Source organism: Pelecanus crispus, chromosome 2 (genome assembly GCF_030463565.1).
Source record: "Pelecanus crispus isolate bPelCri1 chromosome 2, bPelCri1.pri, whole genome shotgun sequence".
Classification (NCBI taxonomy): Eukaryota; Metazoa; Chordata; class Aves; order Pelecaniformes; family Pelecanidae; genus Pelecanus; species Pelecanus crispus.
The window spans coordinates 44,170,010-44,193,743 of NC_134644.1; the positions used below are offsets into that span (position 1 = coordinate 44,170,010).

At 42.0% G+C, this 23,734-nt stretch overlaps 1 protein-coding gene across 2 annotated transcripts in view; it reads left to right on the top strand.

Annotated features, from left to right (window-relative positions):
- The first annotated feature begins 525 nt into the window (after window positions 1-525).
- The window catches only part of RARB (retinoic acid receptor beta), a 196,591-nt gene continuing 173,382 nt past the window's right edge, over window positions 526-23,734 (top strand). For both annotated transcript variants that reach the window (XM_075704724.1, XM_075704725.1), the window contains exon 1: window positions 526-703. In XM_075704724.1, the coding sequence (XP_075560839.1) occupies window positions 526-703 (178 nt within the window). The remainder of the gene's footprint in view (window positions 704-23,734) is intronic.

Genomic DNA, 23,734 nt, shown 5'->3' on the forward strand with positions numbered 1-23,734 from the left:
GGAAATCAAGTTAATGGGTGTTGTACTGTTAGCTTCAGTAGAGTGATAATTTCACCCCCAGGTAACCACCAAGCTGATCTTGTAGGACACTGATAAATAAGTAGCCACTTAACGAAAGTAGCAAAGGGATTAAAGATTTTTCTATGTGTATATATTAAAAATATGTATACTATAATCAATATATTGTTTTCTTCTTCCCACAGACTGTATCAGTATGCATCTGTAGAGAGCAACTGTCCTCCCAGAAAAACATTGCGTAACTGACTGAACTGTGCCCTGATACCCAGAGTAAGAAGATTTTCTGTCCACAGTCTGTAGAGCAAGAATGTCCTGGAAAAGAAAACAGTAGGAAGCAGCGATGAAATATAGGACGGACCTGATCTAGCGAATTACCTTTTCATCGTCACGCAATCCAGCTCAAGCCATACCTGCAGGCTTGACAACCCTCTTCATTCACAAGTTGAGGTATCTATTTGCTGGCCTGGAGTGATGCACCATAATATTTATACACTGTGAGGTGTTAACATGACAACCAGCAGCCGTACATGTCCAGTACCAGCAGTGAATGGACATATGACTCACTATCCAGCAGCGCCATATCCATTACTTTTTCCTCCAGTCATCGGTGGACTGTCGCTGCCTTCCCTCCATGGACTCCAGAGTCACCCACCAACTAGCGGATGCAGCACCCCATCACCTGCAAGTAAGTGGTTGGTATTAATAGCTTTTATTGACCAGTTTTCCTCTAACAAAGACTGATCGTGTTCGTTCTGAAATTATTTTAAGAGTAATTGCAGTTGTTCATCTGTGATGTATTTTACTTGGGCAAAGAGCATGCATTTGTTTTGAAATACCATTTTCACTTAATCTTGTTTTTATAAAAATAAACATGCAACTGTATGACATAAAAAAGCTGTGGAAACCAGGGGATGATAAAACCTGCTATGGATTTTGGCATATCCTGCATTATTGTGTTAGCTGTAGGATCCGATGTTGTGTTTAAAGAAAAATTGGCCGTTGCGTACTCATGCACAGCCATGATTCCTCAGTACAGAATTCTCTTAAGTTGCGCAGTAATTAATACTGCTTTCGCTTTCTTCTGTTAAGTAACTGCTTTCTTCCTGGGCAGTTTGCGAAGAGCAACCCAGTGGACAACTAGTAGCTGTGAGCTGCCTATGGCTGCAGAATGAGCCCTTGAACCTATGGTTGGGTTCCACATGTAGCGCACTCACATTTTCAGCACTGCTGACTGTATTAGCTGGGCAAGTTTGTTTTCAGCACTTTCAACACACGTTTCCTGCTTGGACTTAATTTTATATATGTTTAAGTGGCTCCAAACAAAGATGTCTCAGGTATAAACTCTTTAAGTAGCATCACATAGAGAACATACATCTCTGGAGGTGTTTGCAGTGGGTGACTGATGTATTTATCAGCCATGTGAGGAAAAAACAGAATGTATACAGCTTTGCAGGTCAGTTTGTTACGAAGATGATTGTCTAAATACACTACTGTGATTGTTCAATATGAAAAGGTCTTGACTGAACAGCAAGTTTGCAGAACTACTACACTTTCTGCTAAAGGAAAAGGAGACTTGCTATGGCAGTGCCCTTCATACTTCTTTCAATAGAAAGCACGCAAAGTTGGAGCTCCAAACATGAATGGGGAATCACAATGAAGCAAAAACTTCTGAAGAGTAAAAGTTGTGGGGTTTGTGCTGCCTAATACTAATTCTGGCTTCATGTCTCACGTACGACTATTTGAAGACTGGGCAGTCTTGAAGTAAAGCAATTTTTTTTTTCCCCCAGTTAATGTGGACAGTTTTCATCCAGTCACATGGGAAGAGGTCTAATTGGGTCAAGCCTGTATTTACTGTTTTACTGCAGAGTGTTTATCTTTATTGGAGGTGAGAAACAAAACACTTTGAGCCAGAAGGTCTACAAGTAACTGACTTTCCAATTCTTTCAGAAATTATCCTGGTTAATTATCAGAATACCATACTGAATTTATCTTCTGATATTGCAAGAACACTCACCTGTTGAAGAAATACTGTTATTAGTTAATGGGAACCTTTTCTGAGGCATACACTGGTAAATGCCAAATGTATATGATCAGATATGCAGAGTTTTTCTTTTCCATGAGTTGTTCCTGTGGAATTAAGAGTGTGTTGCACATGCATTATTAACAATTTATAAACCAGTCAGTGTTCAGCCTTTCAAAAAAGTAGTGCTAAGTATGAGTTTCTGTGGATATGCAAATAAGCGGTGGCTACTGAATCTTTGGGTTTGCATCTTTATGCCCTGGACCCAGCATTTTCAGGGCATTATTTTTGTTGAGGTGCTTTGCAGCACTGGCTTGCATTGATTGAGCATGAAAGCCTGGCAGCTGTTGTGCATAGCTTGAGGCAATAGTGTTTGAAAATACCAGCTAAAATCAGCAAGATAGGGAGGAGGGTGACTTGAATGAGAATTTCTTTTCAGACACAGTCCCCTGCAGGATGACTCTTCTGTTTTGCACTACCCTGTTTTCTTACCTTCAGTAGTGACAGTCTGTCTTGTTTTGAAACCTGTAGACTTCTGATTCTGGAGCTTGAGGTTAGTATCACTAGTGTTATGGAGACAACTTCTTGGAAGCAAGCAGGTTGAGCTTTGGGTTTTATTTCAGGTTTTTGTTTTTCATTGTGGATGTTTTTTAAATTTTTTAAATTTTGTAACAATAAAGTGACCTATGGGCCAAGGTCAGTGTGATTGACGTCCTCTATTAAAATGAGAACTTATTCTGGGTGGTGGAAGAATATAGATCTTGCTTGTAAAGACCTGAAGAAATTCAAGTTTGGTCAAACCACTGCTCTCTATATACTTGAAGCTATTGTACTGTTTATCTTCTAGATTCTTTCCATTCATGCAAAATCCAACAGAAATTATTTTACGTAATAGGAATGCTATAAAGATCTCTTTAATCTTTTTAAAACAATGCAGTTCAACAACTTTTGTTCAAAGTTACAATCATTTAAGCCTTCATATTATTGTCCTGTTTTATTTTGTTCTGTCTTGGTTGTAGATTTTCCATGATGGCAGATAACCTTATATCAAGTTGCAATAAGTTATCTTAATCTACAGTTGGGGTAGGTATCTCCAGCCCCCTTAGACAATGGTATTTTAGACATACTAATTTTGTGAGCATAAGGGGCTTACAATAAGAGTGCAGGATGGAATGATTTAGTTTCATTGATGTTAATAATGGTGTTGCCTCCATGACCTGTGACTTGGCTTCTGTTTTTATACTGAGATACGTAGTGCAAAATACTTTAATAATTAGAGGGCTGGTCACAGTGCTAAAGAGGTCAGAAGATGAAAAAATATCACTTTTATGCATACATGAACTATGCATTAGCACCGACCAAGACCACGGTCAAGAAGATCATTACTTTTATAAGTCCGATTGATTTACCTACCACTGTATTACCCCCTACAGCACAGAGCAGACATCTTCACTCCTGAGATCAGATGGCATGCAGGCTTCCCCGGTTGCATTAATAATGAGAAATTGCTTCTATATTTGAAAAAAAAAAGAATGAGCAAAGATTGTTTCAGGAGATTACTGCTTAACTCATTTAGAAATGGTAAGGGAAGGCCAAACTGGAGGCATTCCCTTGCTTTTTGGGTTGTGTGCCAGCCTGTCCCAGACCAACAGGGTTCATCTCTCTGCTGGACTGGGAGCAGCTGTGGGAAATGGATGCTTAACAGAAGTCGTGCAGAGCCTGACACATTTACGATAGGAAAATCACAAAATGTTAGTGAATTATTTGGGGGACGAATAAATAAATAGGGGCAAAGATTGTTACATGACATCTTATTAAAGTAAAAGCATCTTAGATTGAGGTGAGTAGCAGTCACACAGGCACACACAGGCAGTTCTGGTATCTGGGTAGCATTGCTCTTCATTATTGCTGGAAGAAGGGGCCCATCTTGCCATCATCAGACCTAACACTGGTAATGCTGTTGCCAGAGACCAGTAAGGCAACTGTCAGAATGTGAGAATACCAGCTTAAGAAGAGTTTACCTTCTTTAGAAAGCATCTGTTGTGGATGTCACTGCAACTTTTAATTTTTAGGAAAAGGCTAATTATAAAAATTAGTCTTAAAAAACCCCCCAAAACCCCAAAAAAACCCTACAAAAAAAAACCCTAACCAAGTGAAGCACCACCTGACATTTGAGAAGGCAGGCATGTAAAAGCCACGCGGATCATCATAGTATACCCACTGAGTTGAAAATCTATGAGGAAAGTACTGTCTTTACGCTATGGCTGATGGAACTGCAGGGCACAGCAGAGTGTTGCCATTTCACAAGCGAATCTAAGCATGGGGAAGATGAAGCCGTGCTGCTCATTGGTAGAGCATCTTTGTAAGACTGGTTTCTGTAATGTTACTTCACCAGAATAGTCAGATTTTATTAGTTTAACATGGGCGAAGACCACTACATAACAAAGCCAGTGGGTGTGAGCTGGAGACCATGGCATGGGGAGGAAAAAACTTAAGCTGAGCAAATGCTGTGATGAAAGTAATCCCTGAGTGTATCCTAGATGGAATTAAAATAGGGCCTAGACAATAGCCACTGTGGGAGCCACTAAAGAATAGAACACTTTAGTGGGCAATTGCTCCCTTTTGGCTTGGATTGGGCATCCTCCTTCAGGCATCCTGCTTGAATGGGGCGATGGACGTGGCCCATGGCATTCGATGGGAGCAATCTCATATTCTACTTCTAGCCCTCTGCCATGTTTTGATCCTTAGGCTGCTGACATGAGCCTTTGGATCCTCAATATTCTGCCTTCATTTGTTGCAAGGGTGAAGGGAGTAGGAGTAGCTTGGTAAGGGGGTAGGGGAGAGCAGTGAGCCTGTTGCAAGAATGTCCTGGAATTTATATAAACTTAATAAGATTGCTTCACCCAGATAGTTTAAAAAAAAAAAAAATCTGAATGTGTTATTTAGAGGGCTGTTGGGATGTTGAGAAGAAAAATCTGTACTAAGGTCATTCATCGTATTTTAGCCAGCCTTTTCCATACTTTTCTGTCTGGGGTGTTTTAAAAGTGCATTGTAAAGAATAAAGGACTTTATATTCTGTTTTATGTAAAACTTTTAGGTATGAGAAAATGTATGGAAAGTAAGATCATCTGAGGAACTGGAAGAGATAGACAAGGAGCTAACTAAAGCTTTAGTTCTGGATAGTGTTACGTAAATACTAATTAATATATTTAGTAGCCAGTATTACTGCATCTCGAGCTTTTCAGATATCCTCAGGCCAGGCAGATTGTTGTTTTAAGTGTTGTTTTCTGCTGGAATTGTTTTTCCTTCCATTATTGCTGTTTATTTACTGCTTTAAGTCCAACTTAAAGCTTGCCTGCTTTTTTTTTTTTCCCCCACCTCCCCTGGGAAATGGATTTTCCACTGGTATAATTAAAAAGAGTACAGTTAAATCCAGTGTTACTGGTGTAGTACTGCAAGATATTTTTGCCAGCCCCACCCATTGCAGGAATTCATTTACTTTTCCAGTTCTGTTGTTAATCATTATATTGACACAGAAAGTCCTCCCAAAAGCACTCTTTGGCAGATTGCATTAAATATGAATAGCAGATATTCATTACGATGTGTTGCCCCCAAGAGAACTCTAAACTATCCGCACTACTCATGAACAGGCAAATACACTAATTCTCCAGCTATTCAAATTATTTTCAAATAGTTTAGTGTCTCTCTAATAAAAACAAGAATGTCTCTGTTTCCCTTAATTACTTAGAAGGTCAAGGACTCCCACATCTCACTTTACTTCACAAAATGGGGAATATTTCTGTTGGAGGTTGGAGTATGGTTAATACGTGATGGATTTTCTTCCCTCAGCATAGTTACTGAGGCAAGTGCTGTCTGTAATGGATGAAAAAAACCACCATCCCCTCAGCACTCTTTGGCACTCTGGAATTGTCTAAAATAATATTAATAGTTGTATTGAATTAGGAAAAAATACATTAATCAACCTTGCTTGATTATGTTGTTGAGCTTTTTCACGCCTTTTAATTTTAGTTTGGCTGTCTCCCTTTTTTTCCAGTTCTGTCTCCCTAGGAAGGTTCCTATGTAGTCCTTTACACATATCTGCAATTAACAGATGACTTTTAAGAGTTCTGTACCTATTCAGTGCATGTGTTGCACATCTTTATTGCAAAGACAGAACATGTGTTTGCATTCAGAAAGAGGGGGATGTACAGAGTATGAATATCAGATTTCTTAGCTACAGCCAGTGTTGCCTCATGCTGGCAAGTCTGAGGAGTAACGTCCAGATGATACCCTGCAGATATTATTCATGACCTTGGAAACCACCGTTTCTTTTCAGTTCTTCCTTTTGTTTATGTTGTGGGGTTTTTCCTGGTTGGGCATTTTGTGCAGCTTGAAAGCATCCATGCTTCAATTAGTAAAACTATGTTACATTGTCATTTTCTGATTCTAGTTAATATGAAACTACCAAAAATCTGAACTTATTTTTTCGTGTTAGAGCTTCTTTTTTCAGTACTGCCACTTTCTGAAAAACCAGGAGCGCCTCTTGACTCAGTGCAGCTGGTGGCTCTTGCCATAGCTCTGCCCTGCGGATGCAGTCTGCTTCGGATTTTAGTGGGCAGCGGGCTCATCTGCAAGAAATCAGTTCTGGGTGTGTATAGACAGTAATTTGCTTCCTGGGAGGAAGCCGAATTTAGAAATTGCCTACTCTGGCAGGGGGAGCCCGTGGTGTAATTCTGGCATGCGGTCCATAATGGCTCTGTGCATCCCTCATAGACCTGCTGTAGTCTGAAGGAGCCTGGCATTTGGAAGTCTGAGAGAACTGCTCCTTCCCTCCTTATGGACCCCGCAGCAAGGAAATTCCTCAACAAAATGCCTTCTTACCTAAGGTTGGAAATATGTTTCTGCAGAGTATTGCGAACGACCTTTTCCTTTGCTCTGGCCCAACAAAAATAACACCCAGTAGCTCCCAGTGTTGGGGACATCAGGAATGAAGAGCAAAGAGCTGGTTCCAGTACCCCGCTGCTGGGTCCTACTGCGTGACCCCTCTGTTACCCCCGTGCCCCGTGATGGTGCGTTTGGTGTCAGTTCATCCATTGCAAATGAAACACACAGTATATCGTTCAAAAGGAGTATCATGCCAGACTTCGGGTTTGGCAGGGTAGCGGCACCCAAAGTTTTCTGTCTGATGCGTTTCCAATCCAAATTGATAGGTGCGATCTTCCAAAATTGTTAATCGTGTGATAGTTCATGGTATTAAAAGTGAACATAAGCTTTCATTTTGCCAGGTTTCCGTCTGAAGGCATATGTTTAGCAGCTACAGTTTCAAGAAAACCTAATCATGTTATTTTACATGCTTATGTGGAGAGTTTCCATTCAGTCATGTTGCTGTGTTCAAAAGGCATGTCACCATGGGGTTTTTGTAAATTTTTTTTTGAGCTAAAATGTGCCCCCCCCCCCCCCCCACCTCAGTGCTGGCCTTGGTTAAGACTTTCTTCCTTTACTCTTCTTGGGTTGTTAGATTGTTTACTATGGTTTTAAAATATGCGGCATTTAATTGGGAAGCCTTATTTAAGATTCAGATAGGGCAAATTTTCATCAGGAGAGATTGATTTATGGTTTTCCTCAGCTAGAATTTCTTCCCCTTTTGCCTATTTAGGGAATATGGGGAGCAAGTTGTGTTACATGGACTTTTCAGCTGTATCAATGACAGCATGTTTCCCATTTAAAATGATAAATACCCACCCTATCTGATGAGCCCCAAAAGGGCAGGGAATCCTTTTTCCCTTCCTTTGTCCTTCAGCGCTCTGTTTCCTTTCTTACTGCCCAGAATAGGCCTACATCAGTAATATTCATAAATGATTTACAAAAGTAATTCCTGTGTAATAGCATGGGACGTCAAGATTTTATGATGCTGCCAGATGTGCTATCAAACAAAATTATCTGGTTCAAAAAACTTGTGATAAATCTAGTCAGAGAAAATTCCCCAGGGCAAACTCACCCTCTACAAAAGTAACTATATCTCATAAAATTGTTAGATTCTCCTTTACCACATGTTTGAAATCAGACTTAAAGCAACAGTTTTATTCATGTGCAAACTTAGGTTTGGGATAAACTAACAAACAGGAAGGACTGGCCTTAAGCAACAGAAAACTCCTTTCCTTTCAAAACACCACGCGCACTCAGAGGAAGTGTCAGAGTAAATATCAGAGATATTTGGAAAACCAGAACCTGCATCCCTAAGATACTCAACTGTTTTGTCTAAATAAAGCATTTTTAGAAAGCAGTCGTACCCTAAGTATAGTGGGTCTCATCTGGGTTAGGCTGCTGAGCTCCTGATGGATGTATCTGAGCACCCTGAAGTTGTGCACTGAGCAACGTGCCCAACATCTGCCATGTGTTCATTGCTTTGTGGCCTCCATAGGGGGAAATGTATGAGCAGCAGGGTGCGTGTTTTGGCCAAGAGTTCAGGTTTTGAAGGAGGGGAAGCGCTGGACGTTCAAAAAACAGGTAGATGTGGCATTTTGGGACATGGTTTAGTCTAGTCTACCCTTGATTGGTTTAGTGTGGACTTGGTAGTGTAGGTTAATGGTTGGACTGGATGATCTTAAAGGTCTTTTCCAACCTAAACGATTCTATAATTCTGTGATTCTATGACGTGCACTGGAAGTCTCTGTATGGCCGTGTCTCCGTGCTGGAGGAGGCTGGACCAAGGTGATGCACCCTTGGCTTAGACCTGCAGGTTTACGGTGGTCCTTGTTTCTCAGGAAAGTCCCCAAGGAAGTCCAGCCACCTGCACAAACAAGCTTCACCAGTATAAGTAGTTTAGTTACACCGAAGGAGCAAAGATTTTGAGCATGATTTTCACCTGGTAGTTCAAGGCATTTGGAAGAGGGGCTGAAAGTCCTGGCTGGGAGCTTTTGGGGGAGAAATGCTGAGTTCAGGCGATGGAAGAGTTTGGTTCAGCATTTCTTGGGAGCCCAGAGCAGAGCGTGAGAGGTGGGTCTGGAGGGCTTCTAGTGAGCCGTCTCTCTGGGGAATGCGCTTCTGCATTTGGAGTAGTCCGAGGTGTTCACGGGCTCAGTGTGCTGCCCACTGTTAAGCAACATGCTTGCTTATAGCTTAAATTTAAATTAGATGGAGTCAGCTAATGTATGCAGGCAATTGGTGTGGACCTCCAGGTGGAGCTTGTTCTTTGCTTTTTTCCAGTGCTGAAGACCAGTCAAATTTGATTTTACCTCAGCATTAGCTTTCCTGAGTTTCATGTTTAAATCTGCATTTGCACTAAGGCTCATACTCAGTTTTTTAAAGAAATCTGAACTGGAAGAAATAAAGACGGAACTTTTTTTTTTTTTTAAAAAAAAAAAAAAAGGAGAGATGCTATGGAAAACTTAACAAAAATGCTTTCTTCATCGTTTTGCCTTCCTAAGGATGGATTCAGACCCCAGAACAGGTGCACAGCTCCTGCAAAGGCTGTGGAGGCTCTGCTTGCAGTCACAACTGGAGATCATCCTCTTCTGTATGCGTGCAGAAATTATCTACTTGCTTCTTAGAAATTAAAGCCTTGATCTTTTAGCTAGATCAGTAAGGGCGTGTAAGAGAGGATAGCATTCATAGTAAATTTAAGACTTTGACGCTTTTCAAGAGCTAGCTTTTACTAAAGATGTATTTTGATATTTGCAGTAACTTGGGAATATAATTTCTGAGATATCATGGGGGAAAAACATATGCTTATGCAGTTTTCAGTTCTCAAAGTTAAAAGTTTTCAGGTACGTTTCAAGGCTTCATAACATAACACACCTCACTAGAATCTTTTACAACCCATAACGTTTCTTCCCAGTCAATTTTTAAATACCAGAAAATTAGTTTTTATGAAGGAAATAGCATCACTTTTCCCCTCCCTGTATTTAAAAACAGAAAGAAAGGCATTCTTTAACAGTACTGGATACTCCAGGGGAGAAAGGTGGTGTCCTGCTGCCTGCTCTGCGCAGACCTCAGCTGTTATCAGAGGTTCACCCCAAGGGCTTGCAAAACCTCCGGGCTCTAACAACCTCTGCAACTGTATTTGAGGGAGAAAAACCTTGGCTCCCTTTTAAGATTGAAAGCGTCCAAGCCAAAAGCCAGAGCGCTGCCCTGTCACAGTCAGGTCACCATCAGTGGAAAATGCAGCGCAATTTCCTGTCCATTGTGATTTTATTTGGGTACCATGCAAGTAGTAAAGTTACACCACTGTGGAGCACAGCATCTGTCAGGGGCAATACAGCAGAGCCAGTGGAAATCCCCGTTATTTCTATCCTTATTCTCTTCTTGTCCTCATTCCTTCTAGGCACCGAGTGATAATTGTTTGAGGGTAACGATCCTGTAGAGAGACGCACAGACGTTAAGTCTAGAGCCCTGAAATGAGGCCATGTTGTAAATCTGCAGTCTTTGGAAGAATTCACCTGCATACCAGCATTACCTAAAAGCTATCAGCGAAGGCATTTGGTGGGAAATAGAACTGTATCATGTAAACAAACCTGTTTATTATATATTGCTTTCACATAGCAATTCCAGGATCAAGAGTTCTGTTATTTGAGAAATGAAATCCTGCGAGAATCATTAAAAGTATAGAAATAGTGATGTCATTACACAATTAACTAGCTATAAACCCATGGGGTGACATATCAATTCATAAAGGGAATAGCAAAACAGAATGCGGGGCACATCTGCTGCTCTGATTCCTGCAGAACCATCAGCCTATTGGTATCTGCAGACCACTTGAAATTGAACATCTGTTAGAAGCACTCGAAAAAGCAGCAGGAGAAGCCGTACACCTTGCAAAACACTTTGCTGTCAGTAACATCATCGTTTCAATGGTGTATTCTTACAAAAATTGTTATAAGTCTCCTTCAAGTCCTGGATCTTCCTGGCATTGTTTCTTAAATAGCAGCAGCATGAGTAATTGTAAAAATAATATGGACTTTTCTAAAGGACTTCCCTAACATTTTTATTACTTTTTATTTATTATACTGCTGCAATGCACAAATGGCTACAGAGTTTCCAAACAAAGAGGGAGATATGATCTCTGTTCCAAGTAGCTTGGAATCAAGAAAAGGAAGACGTATGAAGAGTAAGAGAAAGGGACGTGACTTCTGGGCCAAGTGACGGAGGTGAAGAAAGGCTCGCATCCTAGAAATGCAAAACTGAGTTTGGGTCTTCTAAAAAAAATGTCTGATGCTTAGAAACGAGGCAGCCTGTGGAGACTGACATGCTTCTTGTGAAGACAAACAGTAAGATGCTGCAGTTTATTTCCCAAAACCTGCATGCACAGTTGGTGATTGATTAAGTATCGTAATTGAACTGCAATTGAACTGCATCGTCTTAACTCAACTGGTCAGGTTGACAGTATGTTTCCCCTAGCTGCGTGGTCCGGCAGAGTCCAACTAATTGGCAATTTTCTTTTGTTTAACAAAACCAGAAATATAGTTAAGCCACAGAGAGAAAGATTTCATTATCGATTAGCGGTGGTTGGTTTTGCAGAGTGACCTGACAGACATTTGGAACGCATCAGCTGTCTCATGGCGCTGCAGCCAAACATCTTGGAGCATGGTTTGCTCTCCTCCGCTTTTATTAGTTGCAGAAGAAGCAAATTCTGCCAGGATGTTATTGGAAGGGATGTTTGCCATTTTAATATGAAGTTGCTCGCACAAACTCGATGAAAACATATTGCAGTATCTTTGATTTTTAAGAATAGGCAATTGTATTTACTTGCAGTCAAAAATGTGAATTATTGCTATAAATTACTTGGGAAGGTGGATTAAAACTTATAGCACAAGTCACAAAAAAATGCTTGTTTTTTTTCAACTCCACAAGTACTGAAGTATTATACTGGAAATACTCCTCATTTGACTTTTTTTCAATAACCAAAGAATTTTTACCTTGTCATCCAAGATGAAGCTGGAGTGTTCCATAACCAAGGTAAAGCCTACATGAGGCAGGCCATCACTAGTGCAATTATTTGGAAAGTCACTACTGTGGGCAGTTTAAATGGGGTTTCTGCCAGACCTTTGTCACCGTTGTGAAGTGCTCTGCCTGTGTGCTGGTGGGTTTCTAACAGCGCTGAGAATATGATACACTGGACAGCCCAGGATTTACAAACCTCACAAAGTACACACAGGAAGAGCATTAGCACTAAAAAACAGAGTGAGATATGTGCATTTTTCCTCCTTAGATGTTGCTTGATAATCCATTTTTGTCAGTTCTGGGCCCATGAAACTGCTTTGGCTGCCCAGAGGTCTCCACAGTTACAGTCCCAGTAAGAAAGCAATGAAGTGATAAGAAATGTGTGTCCCTCTTTGGTAAACTTGGTCTTTTGGGGGCGAGGGAGAAGTTTCAGGAGGTCTAAACAAAGTTGTTACAGCTGCTTTCCTGAGGTCCTACTGCTGCAAGGGCTCTCTGGAGTTGATGCCTCTCCTTTCTCATCAGATGCACTGAGCACATTTTGAGGTCTAGCAGATTTCTTCCCTTTGGAGGAAAAATGTACTTTTGGGGCTAGATCTGTTGTTTGAGGGAGGCCAAGAGCTATTCAGTAATGTACAATCACAAAAGGAATCCAGCACCCAAAGTCCCTTTCCTTACCTGTAGCTTCAAGTCACAGTCCACCTGCTCCACTCCACTTGCCCATCACCCAGGAGCTCTCCCTTTAATCTTCTTCTTTACTTTCTGGTCCCTACGAGTTCTCTGGTTGTGTCTGGTTTTTTTTTAATTGATTTCTGTGGTGTTTGTGTGCTTCTGTGCTTATATGCTTGTATGCTTTCATATGGAATACGTATAATTACAGAAAATATTTCTGCTCCCTCTTTCCTGACTGGAGGAGTTGCTTTGTGTTTATCTACAAAGTAGAAGGGTGGCATCTTCACTGAGATTTGTCTTTGGGGTGAGAGGCATGCAGAAGTGTTTTTAGGAAGGTTAGGCTGGTTCTTGGCAGCCAGGAAAAGGGGAGAGCACAGTCTGGGAGGGGGCTTGTGCCTGTACCTCCTGTACACAGGAGGCAGCTGGCTCCTTGGATTTGGTGTAAAACAACTTGCAAAAATGTGGGAGCTAGTGAACGAACTAATTTTCTAAGTTTCTCAGAGATGACACCAGCTGAGGCGGGTCTCTTCGCCTGTGTCTACGGAGCGCTGGTCGTCTCTCAAGTAATGGAGAAGGCATTAGAGCCCCACTGCTGAGTCACCTCACCTTGATCACGTTTCCAATCACAAGGTTGATGGTTAAGCGTGTGTGACAGTTTGAGAAAAATGTTGATTGTTGTCAATTGTCTGTCGGTCTGGAAAGTTGGGAACCGTTGACCTAACATATGTCTCTAAGGTCAGGGAGACTTTTTTCCAAGGATTTGTGCCCAGGATCAGACATCAGCCTGCTAGAAGGAGCATGAAGAAAGGCTGCTGTCATAATGAAGTACCACTTTTTCTTAGAATGGACTATTTTTCCCTTACCTTTTTCCCCAGAGTGCTTATATTGCCTGATCTGATTTCAGACTATCTTGTACCGTACAAGGCACAGTGATACTTTGGATCGAAACTGTGTACTGGGATACGTATGGTATAGTGCAAATGGCTTCAATGAGTTTCAAATCAAGCAAGGGGCAAATTTCTTCCTGAGCCCATTAATCACTTTGAACAAAACTGCTCCCCAAATCATTGGCAAACATATGATCATCTCTGTAGCCATGTATGCCTATGCAGAGAGTGAATAAAATCCTGCTGCCATGGCGGTTGGCTCTCTACACAGGCATCACTGACTGCAAACAGCCGGACTTGGGTCTGTCCATGTTGATGTTCACCGTAGGGCTCTGCAGAATGACCTTGGACTGGCCACCTGGGCTGTTGTTTTTGTGTTCAAGAGATATGTTCAGAATAAATTATTTTCTACAATGTTAGGCTCAGTCAGCCCATCCGCTTTCTTTCCTAATAATAGGTTATTATTTTCTGTGCAGCATTTGTGTCAGAGCAGAAAGTCCAGGATGGCTAGGGGAAAGGGGTGAAGGAGGGCAGCTGGGGCCGCTAGAAGGATTGCTGATATTTCTGAAGGATGGAGGGAACGGGCTTCACCTGTGGCATACATTTGTTGTAGATTCCCTCTAAGATCAGGAAATGAGTACAGTCAGCGCTTCATAATTAACTGTGAGCGGAAAATCTCTGGAGATGGCTAAAACAGATTTGTCCACTTAGAGAAGAAATGCCATGACTTAACAGGTGTATGGTGCCTGTAATGCGCTACTTAGGAGTTCTTCAGGCTTGGCTGCAAACAAAATATTATCCAACTATAATAACATTGTGAACCCAGAGACCTTAACTGGTTTCATTATCAAGTGAACGCCTGAGGGGAAATACACAGATGGAAAGGCATTCCTTTCCCTTGGTATAGTGCTCCTGTGCCAGAGAATTTATGGCCAGGACGCAGTTGGCCCTTGCATGGGTGCCTGGTGGAGGAAATGCATGAAGCTATTCTGGTCTGTCTTTTTTTTTTTCTTGAAGCCTGTTTAAGGGGTGAGTTTTCATTACCATTCCCAGGCTTAGGGACAGCATAGCTGTGTGCTGCAAGCTACATGGTGGAGTTTGTGCTGGCCCCTTCCTCTCTCTGCTGTGGTCCTCGTTCTCTCCCTGGGAAATGGGGAGGGAATAGCCCTGCTTGGAAAACACCCACTACCTAGATGGATAGATTCAGGCTACTCTCTAGGTCAGCTTGATGCTCAACTAGCATAATCTTCTTCTTAGAAATTAATTTATCGTGGGATGTGCTGGAGGGCTGATCAGAAATGGTCTCCTAAAACTGTGGTGGGTGGGTTTTTTCTTTTTTCTTTTTTTTTTTTTTTTTTTTAACTTTTTCTGGTGCAGAGGCACCTGTGAATTGGCTGAAAGAGTGGAATTGGAAAGGTCAGCTCTTTCCTCTGTATTCTGAACCTGTTTGCTATACTGACTGGAGATAGCATCTACAAGGCAGAGCCCTATTGCTCAGGCAGTCTGGAAGGCTACATGTGAAGAAAAAAAATAATCTGATATTAACTCATCATTTAGCTATTTGATGTGGCTATACTCGTTTCTGATTCATTAGATACCGCGTGGTTTCTCAATTACAGTTGTCAGGAGAAAGGTATGACAGACAGGTTTTTTTGAATGCGTGACCAGAGAAGCTGATGTTCCCTGGTGTGCTGGTTTTGGCTGGGATAGAGTTAATTTTCTTTATAGTAGCTAGTATGGGGCTATGTTTTGGATTTGTGTTGGAAACAGTGTTGATAATACAGGGATGTTTTCATTACTGCTGAGCAGTGCTTTCACAGAGTCAAGGCCTTTTCTGCTCCTCACCCCACCCCACCAGCGAGTAGGCTGGGGGTGCACAAGGAGTTGGGAGGGGACACAGCGGGGACAGCTGACCCCAGCTGACCAAAGGGATACCCCAGACCATATGATGTCATGCTCAGCATATAAAGCTGGGGGAAGAAGAAGGAAGAGGGAGACATTTGGAGTGATGGTGTTTGTCTTCCCAAGTAACTGTTACACAAGATGGAGCCCTGCTTTCCTGGGGATGGCTGAACACCTGCCTGCTGATGGGAAGGAGTGAATGAATTCCTTGTTTTGCTTTGCTTGCGTGCACGGCTTTTGCTTTGCATATTAAACTGCCTTTATCTCAACCCATGAGTTTTCTCACTTTTACTCTTCGGATTCTCTCCCCCATCCCACCAGGGGCAGGGCGAGTGAGCGGCTGTGTGGGGCTTAGTTGCCGCTTGGGGTTAAACCACAACACCTGGAGAGGAGTCTGGTCCATCCATTGTGGACTACTGTTATTTAGGAGAACCTGGAAGATGAACATGCAGAGCACATTAGGTAGATGTTTGAAATAGTGTTACATTTTTCAGAACTGAATAAACCCACAAAGTTGGAAATCGCATGCAGGATCCTTGTTATATTTTTGTGTGTGTGTGCACATTTAGACTTAGTCAAGAACCCCGAAGGTATTGAAGCGAAAACTAAATAAGTAATGAAGTTGTGCTTCCATTGTAAATGTTAATGTTTTTGTGAGAGACTGGAGGAGAAGTTCTTTTATTATTCAAACTGGCTTGTTCCTTCCTTGTTTATATATCAGTTTGCCCTCCCTTTGAACATTGTATATGGTTTCACGGTGAAGAGTTCACAAATCTTAAAATGTTGCCTTCTTGTTAGACACTGATCATAGTGCAAAGGTCTTTTTAAAATTTCATACAGATCAAATAGCTCTGTTCGTTAAAAAAAGGTCAGAAAAAAGGTCACCAGAATCTTTCATTGTTGGCAAAACTACCTCTTTTTTTTCCTTAGTCTGGGTCATAGAAACAGCTGAACAGAACTGATTTCACTGAAGTTATTGATTAAAAACAATCAACCACCCCCTTTCCCCAACCTTCCCCCTTCTTCTAACAGACATCTGGCACGGAAAATTTAAGCTAAGTATTTTTGTCAAGGCTATAAGCAACCAGAGTCTGCTACGATGGCTGCTGCAGGCAAGCATAAGAATAAGGAGCTTCAGCAGCCCTGCCTACAGCAACTTCTTAGTTTGAAGATGTTTTGCACAGGTGTAAAAATGTGGTGCCAAAGTGCATCTTGATATTAGCATACTGTACATTGTATCCTGTAATTAACTGCACCCACCTGTATGTTGGCATTTCTCTGACTCTGCCATCCTTTAAGCTGTGTGTATCTGAGGATCTAATCCATCTAAGCCTTGGACACCCTGAACTGCAAATGAAGTCAGAGAGCTGCAGGCGCACAGCTCCTGGCAGGATTATGCACCCAGTGAGCTATTGCTCTCATTATGTTGCACTGCAATATATCATCAGTGTGAAACATCATCCTAATGATGCATTAGTGTAATACATCATCAGGGGAGTCCCACCAGTAATGTATTACTCCAAGTATGGTGCTACTCAGTAAGAAAATCATCTCGCAGTCCTTGCGTTGTTTCAGAACAGCATCAGTGAAGGCAAAATATGTAGCTAAAGATTGATGCAGCTTCCCAATTTCATAACTATGTTAATGGTGGGGGTACCTTCTGTACACTCTGACTTTGTGATTGTATTTGCAAAGAGGTGTATTTGGTCTGTCTTTGGTTGCATTTCTGTTTGGAAGGAGCTGGAATTGATTCTTTAGATTGATGGCTGGGGGGCTTGAATAGGAAGCTGTAAATCTCCTGCCTGAGTGCCCGTTTTGTAATTCTTGGGGATGGAGAAAAGGGTGTATGAAAACTTGGTGCCAAAATTTGCATTTTTCCAGTGTTTGCCTGATACATCTTCAGGTTTCATCACATGCACTAAGATAAATATGTTTAAAAAGCACTGTCTCTCAAAAATTAAACTCCTCTATTTCCTCTGTCAACCCATTGATTTTCTTTGGTCTGCAAGATCCTATAGCAAAACAACCCTTCCCGCAGGAGTTGGTCTCGAAGGCAAGTTTTACTTCAGTGGGCAAGGCAATTGCGTGACTTCACTTACACTTTTGAATTGCAGTGGTGATACTGTGAGGTGCTCACCATGGGATTGCATCAGTTCCAGGGACTGCCAGATGGATAAACGTAGTTGGCAGTGGTCCACGTAATATCATATAAGGACCGCGCTACTCCATAGGACACATCCATAGTAGGACTGGAGGGAATATTAGCTATAAAATAGACATTTCTGAAATGTGGTTTTATACATCGCCAATGTTTTCAAGAGTGATTTCTGGATGCATCCAGTTAACAGGTGCAATAGAAGGAAACTTAAAGGGAGTCTGAACTTCAGTGTGCTTTTGAATCTGCATTGCATATTTTCTATGCTGAAGTGCTGCACACAGGTTGTTTTTTTAAAAAAAAAAAGAAATCTTCCCAGTCACAGAAAAACCTCAGCAAAACCAAGAGACTGTTCTTGAGTAGGTTGAGCAAAATTTGGTCTCCCTTTACTTTGCTTCTTGTTCTCTTGTATTACCATATAACTGGACTGAGCAGCATGATTGTGGCCCTCTTGGGTTTGTCAGTCACCCCTTATTTTCTTGTAAGGCTCCTGTAAAGGTCTTTACCAAATGCTTCTGCCTGCATACCTATGTCAGTAAGATAAAGTATGATGACAACACTACTGTATTTGCAGGAGCACCTACTGAGCCCTCTGTTACTGCAGGAAAATGGAGGGGGTTTTTTACTGCTATAGCTTATTTCATTCATCCGTGATGTTTTTACTGTCCCGATGCAAAGCATACACCCGTTGGTATAACATGAGGATCACTTTGCTGGCGTCATTATTCTTTTACTGGTTAAGTGCTCTAAGGGCTTATTTAGGCAGCAAAAGCAGTACCCCAAGCCAAAAGAATTTCAGTTGTAACTTTCTTGAAGCCTTATTTGGGCAAAGTATGAATGGCCCTAAAAGACAGTAACTAATTTATTTCATGAAGTGTTGCTGGGTTAAGATAATCATCACAAATCACACCATCTTCAGCGTTAGGGTCTCCCTTACTGCTGTAAGGAATACAAACCTGCTCTTTTAAAATTCGTCCTCAAGACTGGTGTAGGCTCGCAGAGGTCCCAGCTCGCTCTCCAGGAAGATGGTGGGGCTGCCGGCGCAGCACGGCCCCTTTGCGTTAATGCATAAGCAGCTGAAGGAGTAAGCCTTTGCCTGTACGTCGGGCAGGAGAGCGAAGTCTGGTGACTCTCTTCCTGGTGACAGCACCATGGCTGTCTGATAATTGCCTTTGGTTTTAAATTAAAATGAAGATCAGCCTTGCTGTCGGCATTAAATAAACAAAATCCAATAAAACCAAAAACCCTCTGTCAAGAAAGCAGGAGTTTAAAGGCAGAGGTCATTTAATGAGTTGATCTTTACAGATTTTAAAGTTTTAAGATTAGAATTGCCGCTTCATTTCCGTGCTGCTGTTTGATGCTACTTTGAAATCGGGTTCTCTTTCCCAGCCTTCCTGAACTCAGCCCCAACAGCAAATAGTTTTCATCAACAAAAATTAAAAGATGATAACCTTAATTTTCTAATTTGGCTGCTGCTAAAGTTTTTTTTTTCACCTTGGGACTGCTCAGCTCATGCCTCAGAGCCTTCTCGTTAGAGCAACACTGCCCTTCTCTCTGTATACAGAGCGTGTAATGAATCAAGCATTGCTGTAAATGCTGTTTGTAAAGTGAAGTGTTGCTGGCAAATTCCCTCAGCTTATTGCATAGTCATATATGGCAGGTTATTGTGTTAATAGGTATTAAACTCTGCATATGCACTTTAACCTTCTCTGAACTTTGTTCTTGTCTTTTAGGAGGAGTTAACTAAATCCAAATTAGTGGTGGGCTGTCAATCAACAGTCGTATGGGTTTTTTTGACCTTACCAGTACATCCTGTTGCGTTGCATCGTGCTTTGTTCTTCTGTCAGGTTACCGTGACTCAGGCACAAACGTGACACATCAGAACTATAACGTGATGCGACATGGCCAACAAAAATATCACTTAAGAGTTGTGTGGATAGCTTCAATGTGTTCAATTCATGGATTATTCGCTGTCCATTCATGTGTTGATACAGGCTTGGGTAGTTCTCAACTTGGTGGCTGTTAAATGAAAGGGAAAAACAAAAAAACACCAAGGTGAAGAAATAACAGCTAAGACCCTTGTCCTTCAGCTGGGTTCCCCTGCATTCAGCACCTGGGCTGTGCGCTGCAGTTCCAGCTGGTGGTATTTGGAACCTGTAAGTTAATTAGAAGGAGAAATTTCTGCAGTTACCAATATAGATATTCTGGAGAAAAAAAACATTGCCCTGGGGGAGGGATGATATTTGAGCAGATTTATAGTGCTCTGAGTGTGCATATGAATGAGATGATGGCCGTCAACATGGCTTGCTGCTGTGGGGAACTGTCAGCTTTGCTCGGGTGGAAGGAGATCCATGGAGGGGAGCAGTGGAAATGAAAGGAAAATAATGATAAAAATTGCATCAGTTTTAAAATTGGATTTAGAATTTCCTGAAGTACATAAAAGCGGACTCTTTTTTTCCTCTGAAGGGGAAGGGAAAGAAAGAAACACCCCACATATGCAAGCAACACAGATAAAAGTCCGCTAAATATTTGGGGTGGGTCACCATGCATAAGAGGCCTCTCTGAATGCATAAGCCCTACCTCCCTCTCAAGGTAAAAATCACCTCGAACAGAGTTTAAAACATCCTGGTTTATTCTGCTCTGGAAAAATGTGTGTGTTTTGGTGTGTTTGTTTTGGTGGAAAGGTCAGTGTGGTACAGGATAGCAAGAGATTCATTGAGGACCATGGCCAGGCCAGGCCAAGCCAAGGCATGTGCTTGTCCCGCCCTGGACCACGCGTTTTAATAAATTGCATCACCTCAGCTGAAGCGTCGTTCCTCGCTGCGAGGGTGCTGTACAAGATTGCGCGGGGCAGTACGCGGCTTCGTCTAATGCTCGTACAGCCGCGCGGGGCTGCGGCACGCTCGCCCACGTCGCTGTGCAGGCTGGAGCACGCTGCTGGCCAGCTTCCCGAGAGGCTATGGGTGGGTAAGGCAGGTTATTTACCATGCGTTCATTAATTACCTTTCTTTGACATAAGAATTGCATTTTCTTTGTAGACACTGAGAGAATGTAAAGTGGGTCAGCCAGCCGTTTTAAGAATCGCTTTTGAATCTGCTCCTTTCAATTTTATCTTTTTTTCTCAGCTTGAATAAATCTCTAGAGGTTGCTAATTGCAGCAAGTTTTCTGTAGCACTCGAGCAGTGGGCAGCACATTTTTAACCTTGCCTTCCACAGACGTTCGGTGTCACTTGACGCACATGTTGAGGAACAGTTGTGTGTTGCTAAACTCTGTGGTTCAGAGGCCCTTATGTTTTTAAATATTTGTCAGTGCAGCCTGCTGTCATTTACAGTGAGCCTTTATCGAGATCATTAAACGGAAAGTTTAAGATTAATTCCCTTTCAGGGCAAGAGGAGGAGGATAAATAACCAGTCCTGCTCGGTGTTCGTTCTTAATGACTCCAGCACAGTGTGAAAGAGTAAACAGTTTTGACAAAAGATGTAATTGATTGTTTGGGTTTGACTGATCACTCAAAAATGTAGCGTGTCCTCATTCAGAAGATGCTCTGTAAGGTAATGAATGTGATGTTAGAAAACAGGGTCTCATGCTAAGCAAGGGTGAGGTTTTGTGCTGTGGCTCTGCTTGTGGCCAGACTGGTGGCTGCTGGAAGCGCTGGTGCTGCTCCAGCCCCATCCCTTCCTTTGGGGTGCCCCTCTCGTCCTTGGGAAGCCAATTCAGAGAACCAAACTGGTGGAAAGCTAGGCTACCAGAAATAAGAAAGATTAAAAGTGAATCATCTTCTGCCAGTTTAGATCCCTGAATTGCCTATCGATTGCTAAGGTCAGATGAACACCAAGGCTGGCATGAAGGGATGGGATCTTGCAGCCACGAGCTCAGGGAGGAGGAAGATGGGATATGTTGTTCGGTGGCAAATGCCCAATAGATCTGCAAGCTGAATTCCAGACTCTGGTGGTGGGACATGCTACCAGGCTAACAACAAAGTTAACAGTGGTGTGGTTATCCACAGGCTTTCTGCATTCTCCAGCTGCTACCTCTAGTTTGCTGGGAATGAAGACGAGAGCTTTAAAGACCACCTACTGCTTGCATCCTCAGATGCCCTGTGGGCATATTCATTCTGTTCACATCATGTCTAGATCTAACCTTGTCTTTTTCTGTCCCCTTTTCTTGTGTAAGTTTTTCTAAATGCTTCGCTTTCATCCCCTAATATGCTACTCTTCATGCTGATTTTCTGTGCCCCCATGAGTTCACTGTCAGAAGCTCGGGTGATAAACAGATCAGTGATATGTTAAGAGATGAAGTAACTTGCCTTTCCATATCTGTGGAAGAGTGCTGCATATCCACAGAGGGGATGTGCAGCAATGAAAATGAGAAAATACAGGAGGAGTGCATGAAAGGCCGATGAATGAAAAGGCCTGAGAATGCAAGTATTTGCCAATTAAATTCACGCCACAGGAAGACATTCTGGGTGCATAAAAAGAACAGAAGACTCATACAGTGCTCACATCTTCAGGATATCTTTAGGAATGCAGAACTGTTTGAAAAGCTGAAATCAGGGCCAGCCCATTTATGTTACGGCTTTGTAATGTCAGTTGTGGTTCTTTTGGGCTTAACTCATCGTTTCCTTCCTTGTCTCAGAAAATCAGATGTGGAGCACCTGCAAGGTACCTCAAGGAAAGATTGAACAATTATCTGAGCAATTCAATGATACCTATTAAATGTTTAGGTGATAGGCTGAAAAGGATATCTATCCTTCTGGATATCCTTTGGAGCTATCTAGTTATTAAGGGACTAAATAATACTTTGTATTATTTTTGCTATGTATTTTGTTTCAGAGACTGTTTGTGAAGCAAAGGGAGAAGCGCTACTACCATGGTTGTTGAGGGTAGTAGATGATCAGCCATGGGTTTGGAGCAACATAGTGAAAGGTGATCAAGATCAAGGTCTTTGTGGTTGAATCAGGTGTGAAGAGCACTTTTACTGGGTGACCAAAACCTGGCCATATGGCTGTGGCTAGACGATAACTCCCCTGAATCTCTGGACCCTTCCTGCCTAGAGGGTGCTGACGTCTCTGCCTTGGAAGGCAAAATAAATTACAGGGTTTTCATCAAAAGGATTGCTTAATAGTACAAATAAATTTTCTGGAAAAGAAAGTTGAGGGTACAAACTGCTCTGAGCTTCCTTGCCAGTCAGCGCACGCACGTACATAGTTTTTGTCTTCATTATGGATAGGGATTGAATTCTGTGGCTGGAGAGTATGTTGATGCCTTAGGCAAAGGATTGTTGAATAGCTGGGAAGGAAAGCTTTCCCGCTTATCAGAGGGGCACCATCAATGCCCTGCTGTTCGTAGGATCAGTGCTTATGCCTGGTTAGCTGCATCATATCTTAGTACACATCGCTTTGTACTTCCCTGTGCCTTCTCCTCCTCCTCTTTGCTACTTCTGTTCTTCAGGTTCTGGGCCATGGAAAGTGGTTGGATAAAAAGACCAATATTAGAGGAGAAGGGGTGAGAAGTACAGTTTATCTGTTTGGGTTTCCTTTTCCTTCATTGGTGAGTTCATCCAGTTGAGCTTTCATCACCACGCATGTCTGGGATTCTTCCTCCAGGTGATGCAAGGTGTTTCCAATTTCTCGTTCTCCTCAACAACTGAGACCTAGACTCAGGTGTCAGGTTTTGTTGGTTGGTTGGGTTTTTGGGGTTTTTTTGTTGTTTCAGAATACAACAGAGTACCCAGGGCACAGATCATTGTGTTTGCTCTTTCCTGAGTCATTTCCAACTGGTCAACCTCCCTTTGAAAAAGTCGATACCAGAAGTTTCAGTATGCAATAAATGCTTCAAGGGCATTATTTACAGTCAGTAAGATCAACTTTCTACTCCAGTTCCCATGTGTGAAAGATGGTTTTCTCTGTGACTGGATTGCGTGGTAATTGTACATTGAACTGGTCAGCGACAGTAACAGTAAATTCCTTTAAGTCACAGCTTTTCAAGTACATCCTGTGTCCTTTGTGGGTAACCTATATTTTTATTTTCACATGTGTGAACTTGAAATGAGATGATACTGGGAGGATGGTTATTTGAAGTTCAGCCTACTTTGTCAGTTATTGTAGTTTACTTTCTGGAAATCATCTGGTCTGGTACATACTT